Genomic DNA, 13,126 nt, shown 5'->3' with positions numbered 1-13,126 from the left:
AATTCCACAAAGCAGGGACTGTTACTAATGTCCCATTTAAGAGATGTGAAAGTTAAGGCACAGAGAGGGTAAGTGAGTGGCCTAAAGCTGCTCAGAGAGGCAAGGAATAGAACCAAGATTGGCACACAGGCAAATCTGACCCTGGAGTCTTTCCTTTTAGCCTACAAGTCATAGTGGTTACTGTCCATCACACGATGTCATGTGCATTTCTCTGGATGAGGAAATGACCAAGGGTGCCTCAGGAGAGAGGGATGGCAAGCTGACAAAAGACATTTTAACACAGTTGGATGAGTTGCATGGTTAGAGCATCAAAATTAGATACTGCATTAAGAATTCAGACAGTGGCTTCAATGTAATTACTGACAAATAATGACACATTTGTAAAATGGAATACTATACAGTCATTAAAAAGAATGAGGTAGAGTTTATATGAGCTGAAGTGGAACAGTCTCAAAAACAAGAGTATTATTATTTGACTGTCATGCAGCTTGTGGGATCTTAGCTCCCTGACCAAAGGTTGAACTTGGACCTGGGCAGCAAAAGTTCGGAGTCCTAACCACCTAACCACCAAGGAATCCCTGAATGCTAATATTTTTAAATGCAAGATGAGAAACTGCAGATGGTATGCTCCTATGAGGACAGCATCTTTCTGGAAGAAGACGTAAGTCATTGGGGCTCTCCCTCTGGCTTGGGGAACTGGAGACCAGGAAACCCTAGAGATCTGGGGTTAAAGGAAAACATGCTTTCAGTCTATGTTTACTGGTACAGTTTCAGTTTTTAAAATCACATGTGCATGTTTTGATTTTTCAATTCAAGAATCTAGTGTAAAGAGGGTTCTGTTCTATTGGAAGAAAATTGCTTCTGTGTTGGTGACCTTGCGCTTCTGCTTGTCATCATCCCTGTTCTACTTCCTGATTTGCTAGATGGGAACATTGACCAAGACAGTCTTCATCTCGGCCAAAAGCATTTTGTCACGTAAAAGCATCTCACACCTGGGGAGACCCTTCATGAACTTCCGGGATAACTCACACCATCGATGGCGCTCTTCATTGTCCATCCATTCAGATGATCATTTACAGCATGAAAGATGATGAAAAGTGTTTGGACCATTGTCGAGAACTGGGTGACTTTGTCAGGGGTTTTTTCTCCCCAGCTCCTTGAGAGTAGGGCTACAGAGTGAAGATCCCCAGAGAAGGCAGCAAAGACCTACCACTTAGATGCAATAGGGTCAAGGACTTCCCTGCTGGTCCACTGGTTAAGAATCTGCCTTCCAATGCAGGAGATATGGGTTCGATCCCTGGTTGGGGAATAAAATCCCACATGTCACTGGGCAGCTAAACTGGTGTGCCAGAGCTAGAGAGGACTCTGTGTGCCACAATGAAAACTCTTGCATGCTGCAACTGAGACCTGATGCGGCCCCCCAAATCAATAAATAATATTAAAAATAAATGCAACAGGGTCTAACTGCAGGTATGTTAAGAATCACAGAAGTTGGGACTCCCTGGTGGTCCGCTGGTGAAGAATCCACCTGCCAATGAAGGGAACACAGGTTCCAACCTTGGTCCAGGAAGATTCCACATGCTATGGGGCAACTAAGCCTGTGGGCCACAACTACTGAGGCCTACGTGCCCTAGAGCCCATGCTCTGCAATAAGAGAAACCACTGCAATGAGAAACCCGCACACCGCAGCTAGAAAGCAGCTATGCTCGCCGCAACTAGAGAAAGCCCACGGGCAGCAACGAAGACCCAGCACAGCCATAAATAAACGAACTTTGAAAAAAAAAATCACAGAAGTTTAGTCTGGAAGAAGTTTTAAGGGTTTTTCTGGGCTGGCCCAGGCAAGTGAGAGAGGCATGGAATGAGTCTCCAGGCCCATCACGCTCCTTCCCCTGTGGTCAGCTGCAGAATGACATGAGGCCTGGGTACAAACACCTGAACCAGATGGGAGGCCTCCTTTGAGGGGACTGTTCCCAAGACCAGAAATGAAGGACGAGCAGCCGCAGGACACTGCAGCTGTGCATTGCATGCATCTAACACTGGGGAAGGTGTTAGTTTAACCATTTGTTAATTTCCCTGTGCATGGAGTTGTATTATGAGGCCATTGGGCCTCCTCTTCTTTCTCTTCTTTAAGTTATCTTAACTCTTCTTTCCTTTCACGAATTTCAGCAGCTCTCTGTAGCCACAATTATATTGAAAGTAAAATTCCACAAGTTACAGGGAACCGAGAGTCACTTAACATAGCAAGATGGTACATTTCGCAACCAGAACTTGCCTGGAGATTGGCAACTCTATTAAATTATTTCCTTTGAATGTGTCATGCCTAAACATGGGTGCTGCAGAACTTGAGACACTGTGGCTGCAATGATCTGCGTTTCGTTTTCAGCAATTTTTAGATTTTTTTTTAATGAAGTGAGAGCTAAGTAATTTCTTGCATCATCCCCACAGTATAAAGAAGAGTAGTTTCTCTTGGAGTTTTTTTTTTTTTTAACTTTGCAAAGTAGTTAAATGAGAGATGCTGAGGGAAAACTGCTGTCTTTCTTGTGCTTAATATTAACTTGCTTGGATGGGCTAGGAAAATAACTGGCTTCCACTCCACTTTGAGGAAAAAGTTGAAAAGTTCTCGATGGAAAGGCTCCAGAATGCAAAGGAAGTCATCTAAAGTTATTTAACTGAGATATTGAAATACCCGTTTCCAGATTAAGAGAAACAGGACTTTCCTGATGGCTCAGTGGTAAAGACTCCCACCTGCCAATGCATGGGACACAGGTTTGATCCTTGGTCTAGGAAGATCCTACGAGAGCAACTGAGCCTGTGAGCCACAACTACTGACCCCATGCTCTAGGGCCTGAGAGCCGCAACTTCAGAAGCCCACTTGCCCTAGAGCCCATGCTCTGCAACAAAAGAAGGCATTGCAATGAGAAACCCGTAAACCGCAACAGAGAATAACCCCCACTCACCTCAACCAGAGAAAGCCTGAGAGCAGCAATGAAGACCCAGTGCAACCAAATAAAACAAGAAAGAAAGAGCATGATAAGAATGCATCAAAAATATTAAAAGAAAAAAAAGAGAGAGAGAGAAACAAAAGAAAGTTTCCCTGTTTTCTCAACACCTCTAAAAATGATCCTGACTATATGAACAGCCACAAACCTTAACTGATTTCTCCATCATAAAGTTGAACTCTGATCTTTTCAGCTTTGAATTGTTCCTGATGGTTCAGATGTAAAAGTCTCTCACATGGGGACTTCCGTAGCCGCAGAAGGCATTGTCGACTAATTAGAGTTTGAGGAAGAGACGGTGGCCAGAAAAAAATTCCAAAGCCACTGAGTGGAAATGAGGCATTGTCTTCCCTGATGCCTGAATAGGGTGGTTATCCAATGGATTTGGGTCTTCACCAGACCCAGATGTTTGAATATACTTCCCGCTATTCATGGGAACTTTGCTAAAATATGCTTTCCCTGCTTCACTGATTTGACACTTATTAAGCACCAATAAGTGATGTGTATTAGGGGGAAGCAAGGTGAACAAGTTTCCTTAGTCTAAGCTCAGGGTTGAAATGATGCAACAATGGAGATCTCCCAGGTCTTCTAAGTAATTGATCTTTTTGGATGTGGCCCAAGACAGGTTGGTGTTTAACCAAACTGTTTTTGTAGCCTGTAGTGCCCTAGAACACAGCATATTTGTTCATCCATTCCCCAAAGCCCTTCCCCACCTCCAAGTTCATTCCTTGCTAGACAAGTCCCTGAATTTTTGTTTAAGATACTTGGTTTGGGAAAAAGAGTTGTTGAGAACAAAGGTAGGCCAAGGTAAGTGGTTGGGATTCAGCTTTCTCTTGTGAGAAACTTGTGGAGGGAGGAGGACAAGTAGCTGAGAATTTCCTGGATCTCAGGACAGGACCCTCATCTGAAAGTGTAGGGTTCCCATCCAGCTCCAACCCACCCCCCCACTGCATTTTGCACAGTTTCTTCTCTTATTCTTATCTCCTATTTTGTGAAAGTCATCAGAGGAATTAAAGAAAGTGACAGGTGGGATATTTTCCTATTTCATCTTTTCCTTCCTTCCTTTTTTCTTGCTTTGAAAGGTAAAGGGAAGGAATAGCATGGAGACCAAAGAAGGTGTTTTGTGGCCTTTGAGCAGTCTGAAGCAATTATACCATCCCTATTAGGGGAAAGCTTTGTCTAAGACTGTGCTTCTTAAACTTCGTGTTCTATTAACTGCATAGGAAAGGAAAAAAGGAAAGTGAAGTCACTCAGTTGTGTCCAACTCTTTGCAACTCCATAGACTGTAGCCTACCGGGCTCCTCTATCCATGGGATTTTCCAGGCAGGGGTACTGGAGTGGAAATTTTCTTCTCCAGGGGAATCTTCCCGACCTAGGGATCGAACCCAGGTCTCCCACATTACAGGCAGACGCTTTACCATCTGAGCCACCAGGAAGGGTGACTATTAACTGCATGCTTCCTGTCATACCTGTGGGCCTGTGTATACTTTCTAACTTAAAGAACAATATTAAATTAAGCCAATTAAAAAAAAAACACTGTCCCAAAGCAATATGACCTATGAAATTAAAAATTTGATAAGCCAGCTTTGGTTTTTCCCAATACACATTAGAATACATAGCTAACATTAACAAATGTCCCATCTATGGACCACACCTAAAATAATCTTGTGTGACCGAGGTCAAAGTCCCTGCAGGGTGTGGTTTTTCTGTTTGATTGATCAGGAAGAATTCAAAACTGGTCCAAGCTATTTAATAGATTGCAGAGAAATAAGTGAAGGTTCATACTTGTTCACGGAATCCTCCATTGCCTGGGGTCATATTTAAGGTTGTTAGGAAAACAACAAGCTACCTGTTCTTTAAGTTCTTCTCTCGTTCTGTTAGCAGGAATATTTTTCCAGGTTACCAGGTTTATTCTTTTTGTTGTTAGTAATGAGCCACAGACAAACTAATTGTTAGCCTTACAGGAGACACCACAAGGAAGATTATAGACAACAGGCTTTGCAACTGTCCCTGTTGATTTCTTGAGCCCATCATTTTGGTGTTTCCCAAAGTATAGAAGCCACTTGATGTTTTCACTGTTAGTAACTGACTCTCATGCTCTTTCAATCTGTGAGTTTAAATTCTGCACCCAAGTGAACATTCTTTTTTAAAATATTTATTTATTTATTTATCTGGCTACAACAGGTCTTAGTTGTGATGTGCAGAATCTAGTTCCCTGACCAAGGATTGAACCAGGGTCTGCTGCCCTGGGAGCTTGGAGTCTTAGCCACTGGACCACCAAGCACCTTTCAGCTTTTGTTAACCAGATGTCAAATATCTCCAAGAGAGAAGCAACCTACTGCTTTTTACCCCAGTTCTCTCCAACTCCAACCCCCAAATGATAGGCTGCTGTAACAAATGTGTGACAAACAAAACTGCTCTTGCTTTTGTGAAGCAAAGGTTTGTTCCCTGATCAGGAATCAAACCCATGACCCCTGCTCTGGCAGCCCAGAGTCTTAACCACTGGACCATCAGAGAAGTCTTGAGAAGCAATGGTTTAAAGAAAAAGAACAACTGGTTCACTAATTGATAAAGTCATGGCAAACTACTCTGAATGGGCAGATGGGTCGCCTGGACTTACGCAGGATTAACACTTCCTTGAGGTGCCTTAAGAACTGGCAAAGCCTCCCTGGCAGGAGCTGCCCTCTCTGGCGCAGGCACACATTCTGCACTCTAGGTCCTAACTCTGTCCTGGCCGTGAGCACACAAGAGCCCTCTCCCTTTCTGCTAAACACAAGGCTCATGAGCACTGCATTTGGAAATGATTCCTAACAGATGACTTCCCCTTTTTGCAACTCATGTTGAAGTCTTCGAGTATCACTCGTAGGGGCATTTTTTTGGTTGTCACTAGCCTCCCACCTTCCTCCTTTGAAGTTATTTCCCCTCTTGTCATTTCCTCTCTGAGTCATCACGGTTCCAAGATGACCACACATGTTTCTACAGCCGCTTCCCCATTCCATTATCATGCAGGCCACTTTCCTTTGAAAAGTCTCCTAGCAGATGTTTTTTAACTTTAGGGGTAAGCTCGATGGTGTTGTTTTGCTTCCTCCCCCGCTCAATCGTCACCCCCCCTCCCCCCAACAAAGTGAGCTCTTTAGTAAATACCCTGTTAAGGGAATTAAAGGTTATCAAACAGGGGAAAGAATAGTCTGTACTAGATTCTTAATGCTAATGATGATTTATTAAGTATTGAGAAAGGGGACTAAACCTTTTTTCTTTGTGGCATTTAGAGCAGCATCTGGCTTAATATTTGTGGAATGAAGGAAAGGATTTTCAACAGAAAATGGAAATAAGGTTGGTGAAAAATAAACGTCAGTTTCTTGGGACTTTCCTGGCGGTCCAGTGGTTAAGATTCTGAGCTTTCACTAGGGGGGCAAGGGTTCAATCCCTATTCTGGGTACTTATCTCTCAGGCCACTCAGTGTGGCCAAAAAAAAAAAAAAAAAAAATCGGGGTAGGAGGGAGGTTCAAGAGGAAGGGGATATATGGGATATACGTCTACTTAAAGGCTGATTCACGTTGTTCAGAAACCAACACAGCACTGTAAAGCAATTATCCTCCAATTAAAAAATTAAAATCAGTTCCTTAAAAAAGAAAACTATTTAGCACATACAGTTCACTAAAAGCTATTTATACGTTTATTTACTCTTCATTCTGTTCACATCTCCTGACACTTTCGAACACCAAATGTCTTATTTTTTTCAAAAGGCAGAGCGAATGATGCTTCTCCGTGTGCACTGAAAACAGCAGGGTACCATCCGAGATGGAAAAGAAAGCCCTGCTCCGTCTCCTGACTCACCTCCTGCTTCTGCTGTCTCCTACTGACTGTCCGTGGGCACCCAGAAGCCTGAGTGATCTTTTAAAACATAAGACAGCCCGTGTCACCTCCTGCTTTAAACAGGTCACTGGTTTCCGCTGCAGTCCAAGTTCTTACAGTGTCAACGAGACCCAGTGTCCACAGGACACTGCTGACCCCTCAAATGTTGCTCCTGACACTTGATCCCCTCGTGACTCTTCTCTAACATCACTGGTCTTTTCACCGACACTCTGCTCTGCTCAGTTCATTCCTGCCCTTACATTTGCTGTTCCCTCTGCCTGGAATACTTTCCCCATCATTCCGGTTTCCAGAGAGGCCCTTTCTGTCTATCATCTCTGTCAGGTCACCTTGTTTTGTTTTCTTTAAGGCAGTTAGCAGCATCTGAAATCATTGCGTCCCTTTACGGACTTACTGACATTCTGACCCCACAGGAACGTTGGCTCTTTGTTGATCACCCTGATCCCCAGAGCTCGATAACTATGTGTTGGGTGAAAGGATGACAGTGAACCATGAGCTGCGTTTTCCACTGGGTGCTGTGTCGGCCTGTCCTGCCCTGGGAGGCAGGTGAAGGGGTCAAGCTGCTGGATAAAGTCAAAGGGAGGCCAGCAGTGCTTGTGGCTATGACTTCGGTTGCAAAGGCTCAGAGCTAAGGCAACATCTGATCACGGGAGAAGGAGTGGGTGATTCTCAAGTGTCTAGGTTGAGAGGTGGGTCAGGTTGGGGCCAGGGAGGTGTTAGGAGAGCTGAGAGTCAGGGATGACCTCTGTTCCCAGACATCTGATAAGCAGGAAGTACCGTTCCTGTCCTCAAGACTGTGTTGCAAGGGCTCTGCACGCCTGTTAACCTCCCGTTCATTCACACACACACACATACACCTAGGTGTTTCTTGAATACCTACTGTGTGTAGGCACTAAAGATGCAGCACTGAGGGTTTCCCTGGTGGCTCAGTGGTAAAGAATCCACCTGCCAATGCAAGAAACACAGGTTCCGCCCCTGATCGGGAAGATCCCACATGCCCTGGACAACATAGCCTGTGCGCCAAAACTGTTGAGCCTAGAGCCTGGGAGCCACAGCTCTGCAGCCTGTGCACCTAGAGCTAATGCTCTGCAAGAAGAGAAGGCGCCATAAGGAGAAACCTGCACTCCACAACTAGAGTACCCCCGCCATTCTCTGCAACTAGAGAAAGTCCTTGTGCAGCAAAGAAGATCCAGCACAGCTATAAATAAACACACAAATTTGCAGCGCTGAATGAGAAAGCCCAGATCTATCCTTGATGGAGTTGACTTTCCAGAGCAGGAAACAATCAATCTCCCATCTTGATAAGAGAGGCTGAGATGGATGGTGAGATGATGCAGTGGGTGTGTAAAGGGAGGCAGTTTAGATAGGGTGGTACAGAGAGGCTTTGGCTGGTGAGATGCTTGAAAGGAGTACCCAGTGGTCCAGCCACAGGAAGAGAGAAGCATGCCAGGCCAGGAATGGCAGGGCAGAAGGGGAAGGAATTCGGTTAGGGAGGAATTCAGCTCCAGTGGCGGAGCTGGTGGGAGTGGATCACTCTGACTTCAGAGCTTCTAAAGGTACAAAGAGAGCCTGAAATTGTTCCCCACTCACAAACAAAGCCTCAGTGAGCATTCTTGCCCAGAAGCCCCAGAGCAGGAGAGTCTCAGTGACCGGTGGACACTCTGACGCCACCCTAGCCTATCAGGGTCTAAACCAACCCTAGGAATGTTGGTGGTTGTTTTTTTTTTTTTTTTTTTTTTAAAAAAAAAAAAAATTCAGAATCTTCACTATAGACCCTCCTTGACTAAATCTGGAACCATTTCACTCAGAGGTGCAATGAAGCAGGACCATTTGCTTTTCAACTGAAGCTGAAATCTGAAATGCTGAGAACATTTCAGGACATTTAAAAGTTCTTAAAACATAAATATGATTTCAATCAGTTCTCTGGACCATCCACCTTTCAGTAACACAATGAAGACGCTTGTCTGAAAATTCCCTTCAGAAAACCAAGTGAGCAAACAGCCTATAGCTCTACTCATAAGAGAGAACGTCTAGACTGTAGAGAAAATACTACAGAAAGTAGGTTTTCAAATAGTCGAGATTCTCAGAAAGTGATGGAAAATAACCACTATGCTTATTTGACCCAGGATTCCTCTTTCAATTTCTGGACATTCACTCCAGGGAGATAAAGATGCTATTTTCAGTATCACTTCTAAGTGTGTGGACGTGTGCACACACGCACACACACACACACGCACTCAGAAGTAAGCACAATTTGCATTACATTTAATAAAACCACTTATTCATCTTGCCTTTTAGACCTAATTTTCTAGCTTTTCTTGAATGGGTTGAACATGGAGCCAGTCAGCTACAGTCCACTGAGAGGCTGGATTTACCAACTTTGCAACACATCATGGTCTCTATTTTTGTTGCAGTCACACTGTTTGAGGTCAGTGTTTCCCAGCTCTAATTTCATCACGTTTATTTTTCAGTTTTTCTCTTCATTTAATAAGACAGTTTGGGGAAACTTAATAAAAAGTCAGACAATTACACAGAGTCTGCTATGCACACAGGTGAAATTCGAGTGATGAGGAAGTCCAGGTTGGCTGTTAAGCAGCAACCCTGGGGGACAGCCTGAGAGGCTCTGCTCACCTCCCGAAGTGCATAGGCAGACATCGGGACGTGAGAGGTGTTGGGGTGACCCAAGTGAAAAGCAGGGTTGCTTTAAAGTCAGATGCCCCGATGCGGGGACCACTCCCATGGCATGACCTGTTCAAGTACTGTGTTACCATCTAATCAGAAGCACCTAAACAACAATGTAGGCATTAAAAATACTGAGGGAGATCAACAGTGCTAAAACAGACAGCATTCTAATACATAATTTTCACTGTGAAAGACAAGAAGCCCCAAAGATATTCAGTTACTGCTCCCACTCTTGTAAAGCCATTTAAAAAAGTATATTATTTGTGTATTGGTGGTTTTGTAGGAATGCTGGGGAAACCATGAGGTGAGGCTGCTTTAGGACTGGGAGTGGAAGACTTGGGTTCTTGCCCTGGGACTGCCCTTACTGGGTGGGGGCATTTGAACAAGTTCACACGTCATTCATCTAAGACTTGGGTCGGCAAACTAGGGCCTTTAGATCAAATCCGCATGACCAGTCCAAGAGTTAAGAATGATTTCATATTTTTAAAGGGTTGTAAAAACAAACAAGAATATGCACTGGAGATCAGAGGTGGCCCACGGAGCATAAAACACTATCTGGCTCTTTATGAAAAGAGTGTGGACCTCTTGCCTAAGGATCAGGATATAGTAAGGTGGTTAAGAGCTGGGGCTTTGGTCAGTCTGCCTGGTTGGTTCTTGGCCTTCTATTTACTAGCAAATGACCTTGTCAAGTCATTTCAAGGTCATCTGTCCTCATCTGGTCTACTTTCCTCATCTGTAAAATGAGGATAAGAGTAACACACCTACCTCATGGAGATGGTGAGAGGATATAATAAGAAAAAGCAAGCAGAAAACTCAGCACCAGGCCTGGCAGGTGGACAGTCAGTAAGGGTCAGCTGTTACTATCTGTATAATATTGATAATAGAATTTTATGGGGATGCTGAGACTATCAAATATATGTTACATGCATATATATATATATATAAATCACATGCTGCAAAGTGCTGTAGAAACTGGGCAGATTTAGCAGCCCATAAATAAAAATAAGTCTAAATCATAAAAAAAATCTGGATATTCCTAGAAAATGTCAATGTTATGAAAGAAATAAAAAGTGGTGGATTGTTCTAGATTAAGGTTGACAGAGACCTAACAAACAAAATGTGTGATCCCAGAATGAGTTTGGGGTTAGAAAAACAAACACACACACACACACACACGCAAAGACATAGTAATAGCCAAAAAAGCTAGAAAGGATATTTTTGGATTTCTGGAAAATGTGAATTTAGCCTGTGTTTAAATATATATAGGTTTATATACATATATATATAAATATATATAAATAGATCACAAATGTGATAAAGTGCCTGGAATCAGTGAATCTAGGTAAAGGATAATGCACAAGTTTACTGCCCTTTTTTTTTTTTTTTCTGTTTTCCCAGTGCTTTAAATTTTTTTCAAAGAAAATAGTTGAGTACAAAATTCTAGGATAGCTAATATACATAAGAGAGGCTGTCATGGGTTATTCAGCTGTAACTTTCACTAATGACACCTATGATTATTATGGTAATAATAAATATCACATATTTAATCATATAAGCAAGCTTCCCATTTCATAATTGCTTCATTTCTTTTTCCTGTTCTACTTAGAATTTTTAAAAAGATGTAGCAAAATAACACTGACCTTCACTTTCCTTGTGTCTGAGCAGTTTTTTTTTTTTTTAAAGCAGTCATTTCAACTTTCTAAATAGCAAAACCTTTTTGATCCCTGCCACAGACTTGAGCTCTGCTCAGGCATAATCAGTACAGAAGGTATCATGAAAACAGCATAGGAAGGCCTGCTGAGGGCTCAGGGCCAGAGCAGAGACCTGTGTCTTGCTCAGAAATGTGTTAGAAGGTGAATGGGCACAAAGAGATGGGTTGTGTTATCAATCATATACACTGAGTTTTGCTAGAAAATAATTTGCATCCCTCTCTGAGTCAGATTGGTAAGGAGCTTTACAGCACATATATTTTCTGCACTTAAACTCCCATGAAACTTTCCCCTCTAGAGCTTACATGTCACTGTTACATTTTTGACTTCATCAGAAACTCAGCACTGAAATCAGCCACTGTCCTTAACCCAAACAGACTGCTCCATCTTCTGCCCCTGCAGACCGCCCGGCCACTCACCTTGGGCGCTCCGTCCAGGATGCCTGCTCCTTTCATGTTGCTCCTGTGAACCAGCTCCTCCGAGCCCGGCGGCTGATATCTCTCACTTCAGAAGCGGTTACGCAATGTCACTGCATGCCTCTGGCTGGTTCTCAGAAACTGAATTCTGTGGAGCTATCTGACAGCACAGGAAATTGTCAGAATGGTTCTCCCAGAAGGCAGACTTTCTGGAAAGGAGGAGAAGAAAACAGGTGAAGGAGGGAAGATGAGAAATCAAGGCCACCCTCACTCCTCAATGCCTAACGTGTATGAGTAGAGACTGTCACACATTTGCTCTGAAAAACCGCAAAAGGGGAAAAAAATAGTCTTCTCCTTTATAGGGTGAAGTTCCTACTTTGAAAAGTTGAGTGTATGAACGCACAGCAGTCTCATTCTCTGAACGTCGTGGAACAACTCCTACTGGACAGACCAAACTTATTTCTCTGATTAGAGGCCGCCAGGACAAATTTCTGATAGTGGTCAGTGTTTCTTCCTTCTTACCCCTTAAAACTTGCCCTGCAACAGCCAGAGGAAATGAGTCCGGGGACGGGGGAGCAGTATCCAGGAGACCTCCTCCCACATCTTTCTGGGTCAGGCACACACTTCCCCCTGCTCCAACCCCCATTGCCCACCCCCTGGTCTTTGGGTGCTGTCTCTGCAGCAGGGCTATGCTGAGCACTTGTCAATACAAGTATTTTATCTCTCAAATCTCACCCGCCCACCATCTGAACTTGAAGCCACAATGCTAGTTCATCATGCAATTCAGTACAACTTGCTAAATTGTTCCACTTTCCTTGCATGCATGCGTGTGTGCGTGTTTAGTTGCTCAGTCATGTCCAATCCTTTGCAACCCTTTGAGCTGTAGCCCACCAGGCTCCTCTGTTCATGGGATGTCCCAGGCAAGAATACTGGAGAGGGTTGCCATTTCCTTCTCCAGAGGATCTTTCCTACCCAAGAATTGAACCTGAGTTTCCTGTGGCTCCTGCATTGCAGGCAGATTCTTTCCACTTTCCTTAAATTCAGACTAAATATCCAGAGAGGACATACAGGGGCGCAAATGGCTTGCTAGGCGCGTTGGCGTTTTTATTTCACGTAAACAAACTGGTGTCCATCCTTCCAGCCGGGCTCAGGTTCCGTCTCCAATGAGCTCTCTCTCTTCCCATCCCGTGATTACAGCATTTACTGTCTTGTCTGCTGGTTGTCCTGTCTGAGCATCAGGAAGGATTTATGGGTGGAAAGTGCTGACTGATTTCCAGTGGGAGACAATCTATATTCTAAACCGTTACCTTTGTTGGAACTTTCCTGGCCAAGTGGTTGACATGTTATAGATGAGAGCAAATAAGAGGGAAGGAACAAAGATCATACAGAACCGTCACAAAATGACTGAGCAACAAGCTCAAGGTGGAGATCCATAGAGAGGACAGAGACA

The 13,126-nt window shown here is 43.7% G+C and overlaps 1 protein-coding gene across 1 annotated transcript in view; it reads right to left on the bottom strand.

Annotated features, from left to right (window-relative positions):
* Positions 1-12,545, bottom strand: part of CASS4 (Cas scaffold protein family member 4) — a 36,222-nt gene extending 23,677 nt beyond the window's left edge. Inside the window, exon 1 of the mRNA XM_040248636.1 lies at positions 11,680-12,545. Coding sequence (XP_040104570.1) covers positions 11,680-11,715 — 36 coding nt within the window. The 5' untranslated portion in view covers positions 11,716-12,545. The remainder of the gene's footprint in view (positions 1-11,679) is intronic.
* Between the last annotated feature and the right edge of the window lie 581 nt (positions 12,546-13,126).

The sequence above is a fragment of the Oryx dammah genome, unplaced genomic scaffold, assembly GCF_014754425.2.
Source record: "Oryx dammah isolate SB20612 unplaced genomic scaffold, SCBI_Odam_1.1 HiC_scaffold_10, whole genome shotgun sequence".
Taxonomy (NCBI): Eukaryota; Metazoa; Chordata; class Mammalia; order Artiodactyla; family Bovidae; genus Oryx; species Oryx dammah.
Note: the sequence above shows the minus strand (reverse complement) of the source record. Positions and strands in the feature narration are given on the sequence as shown.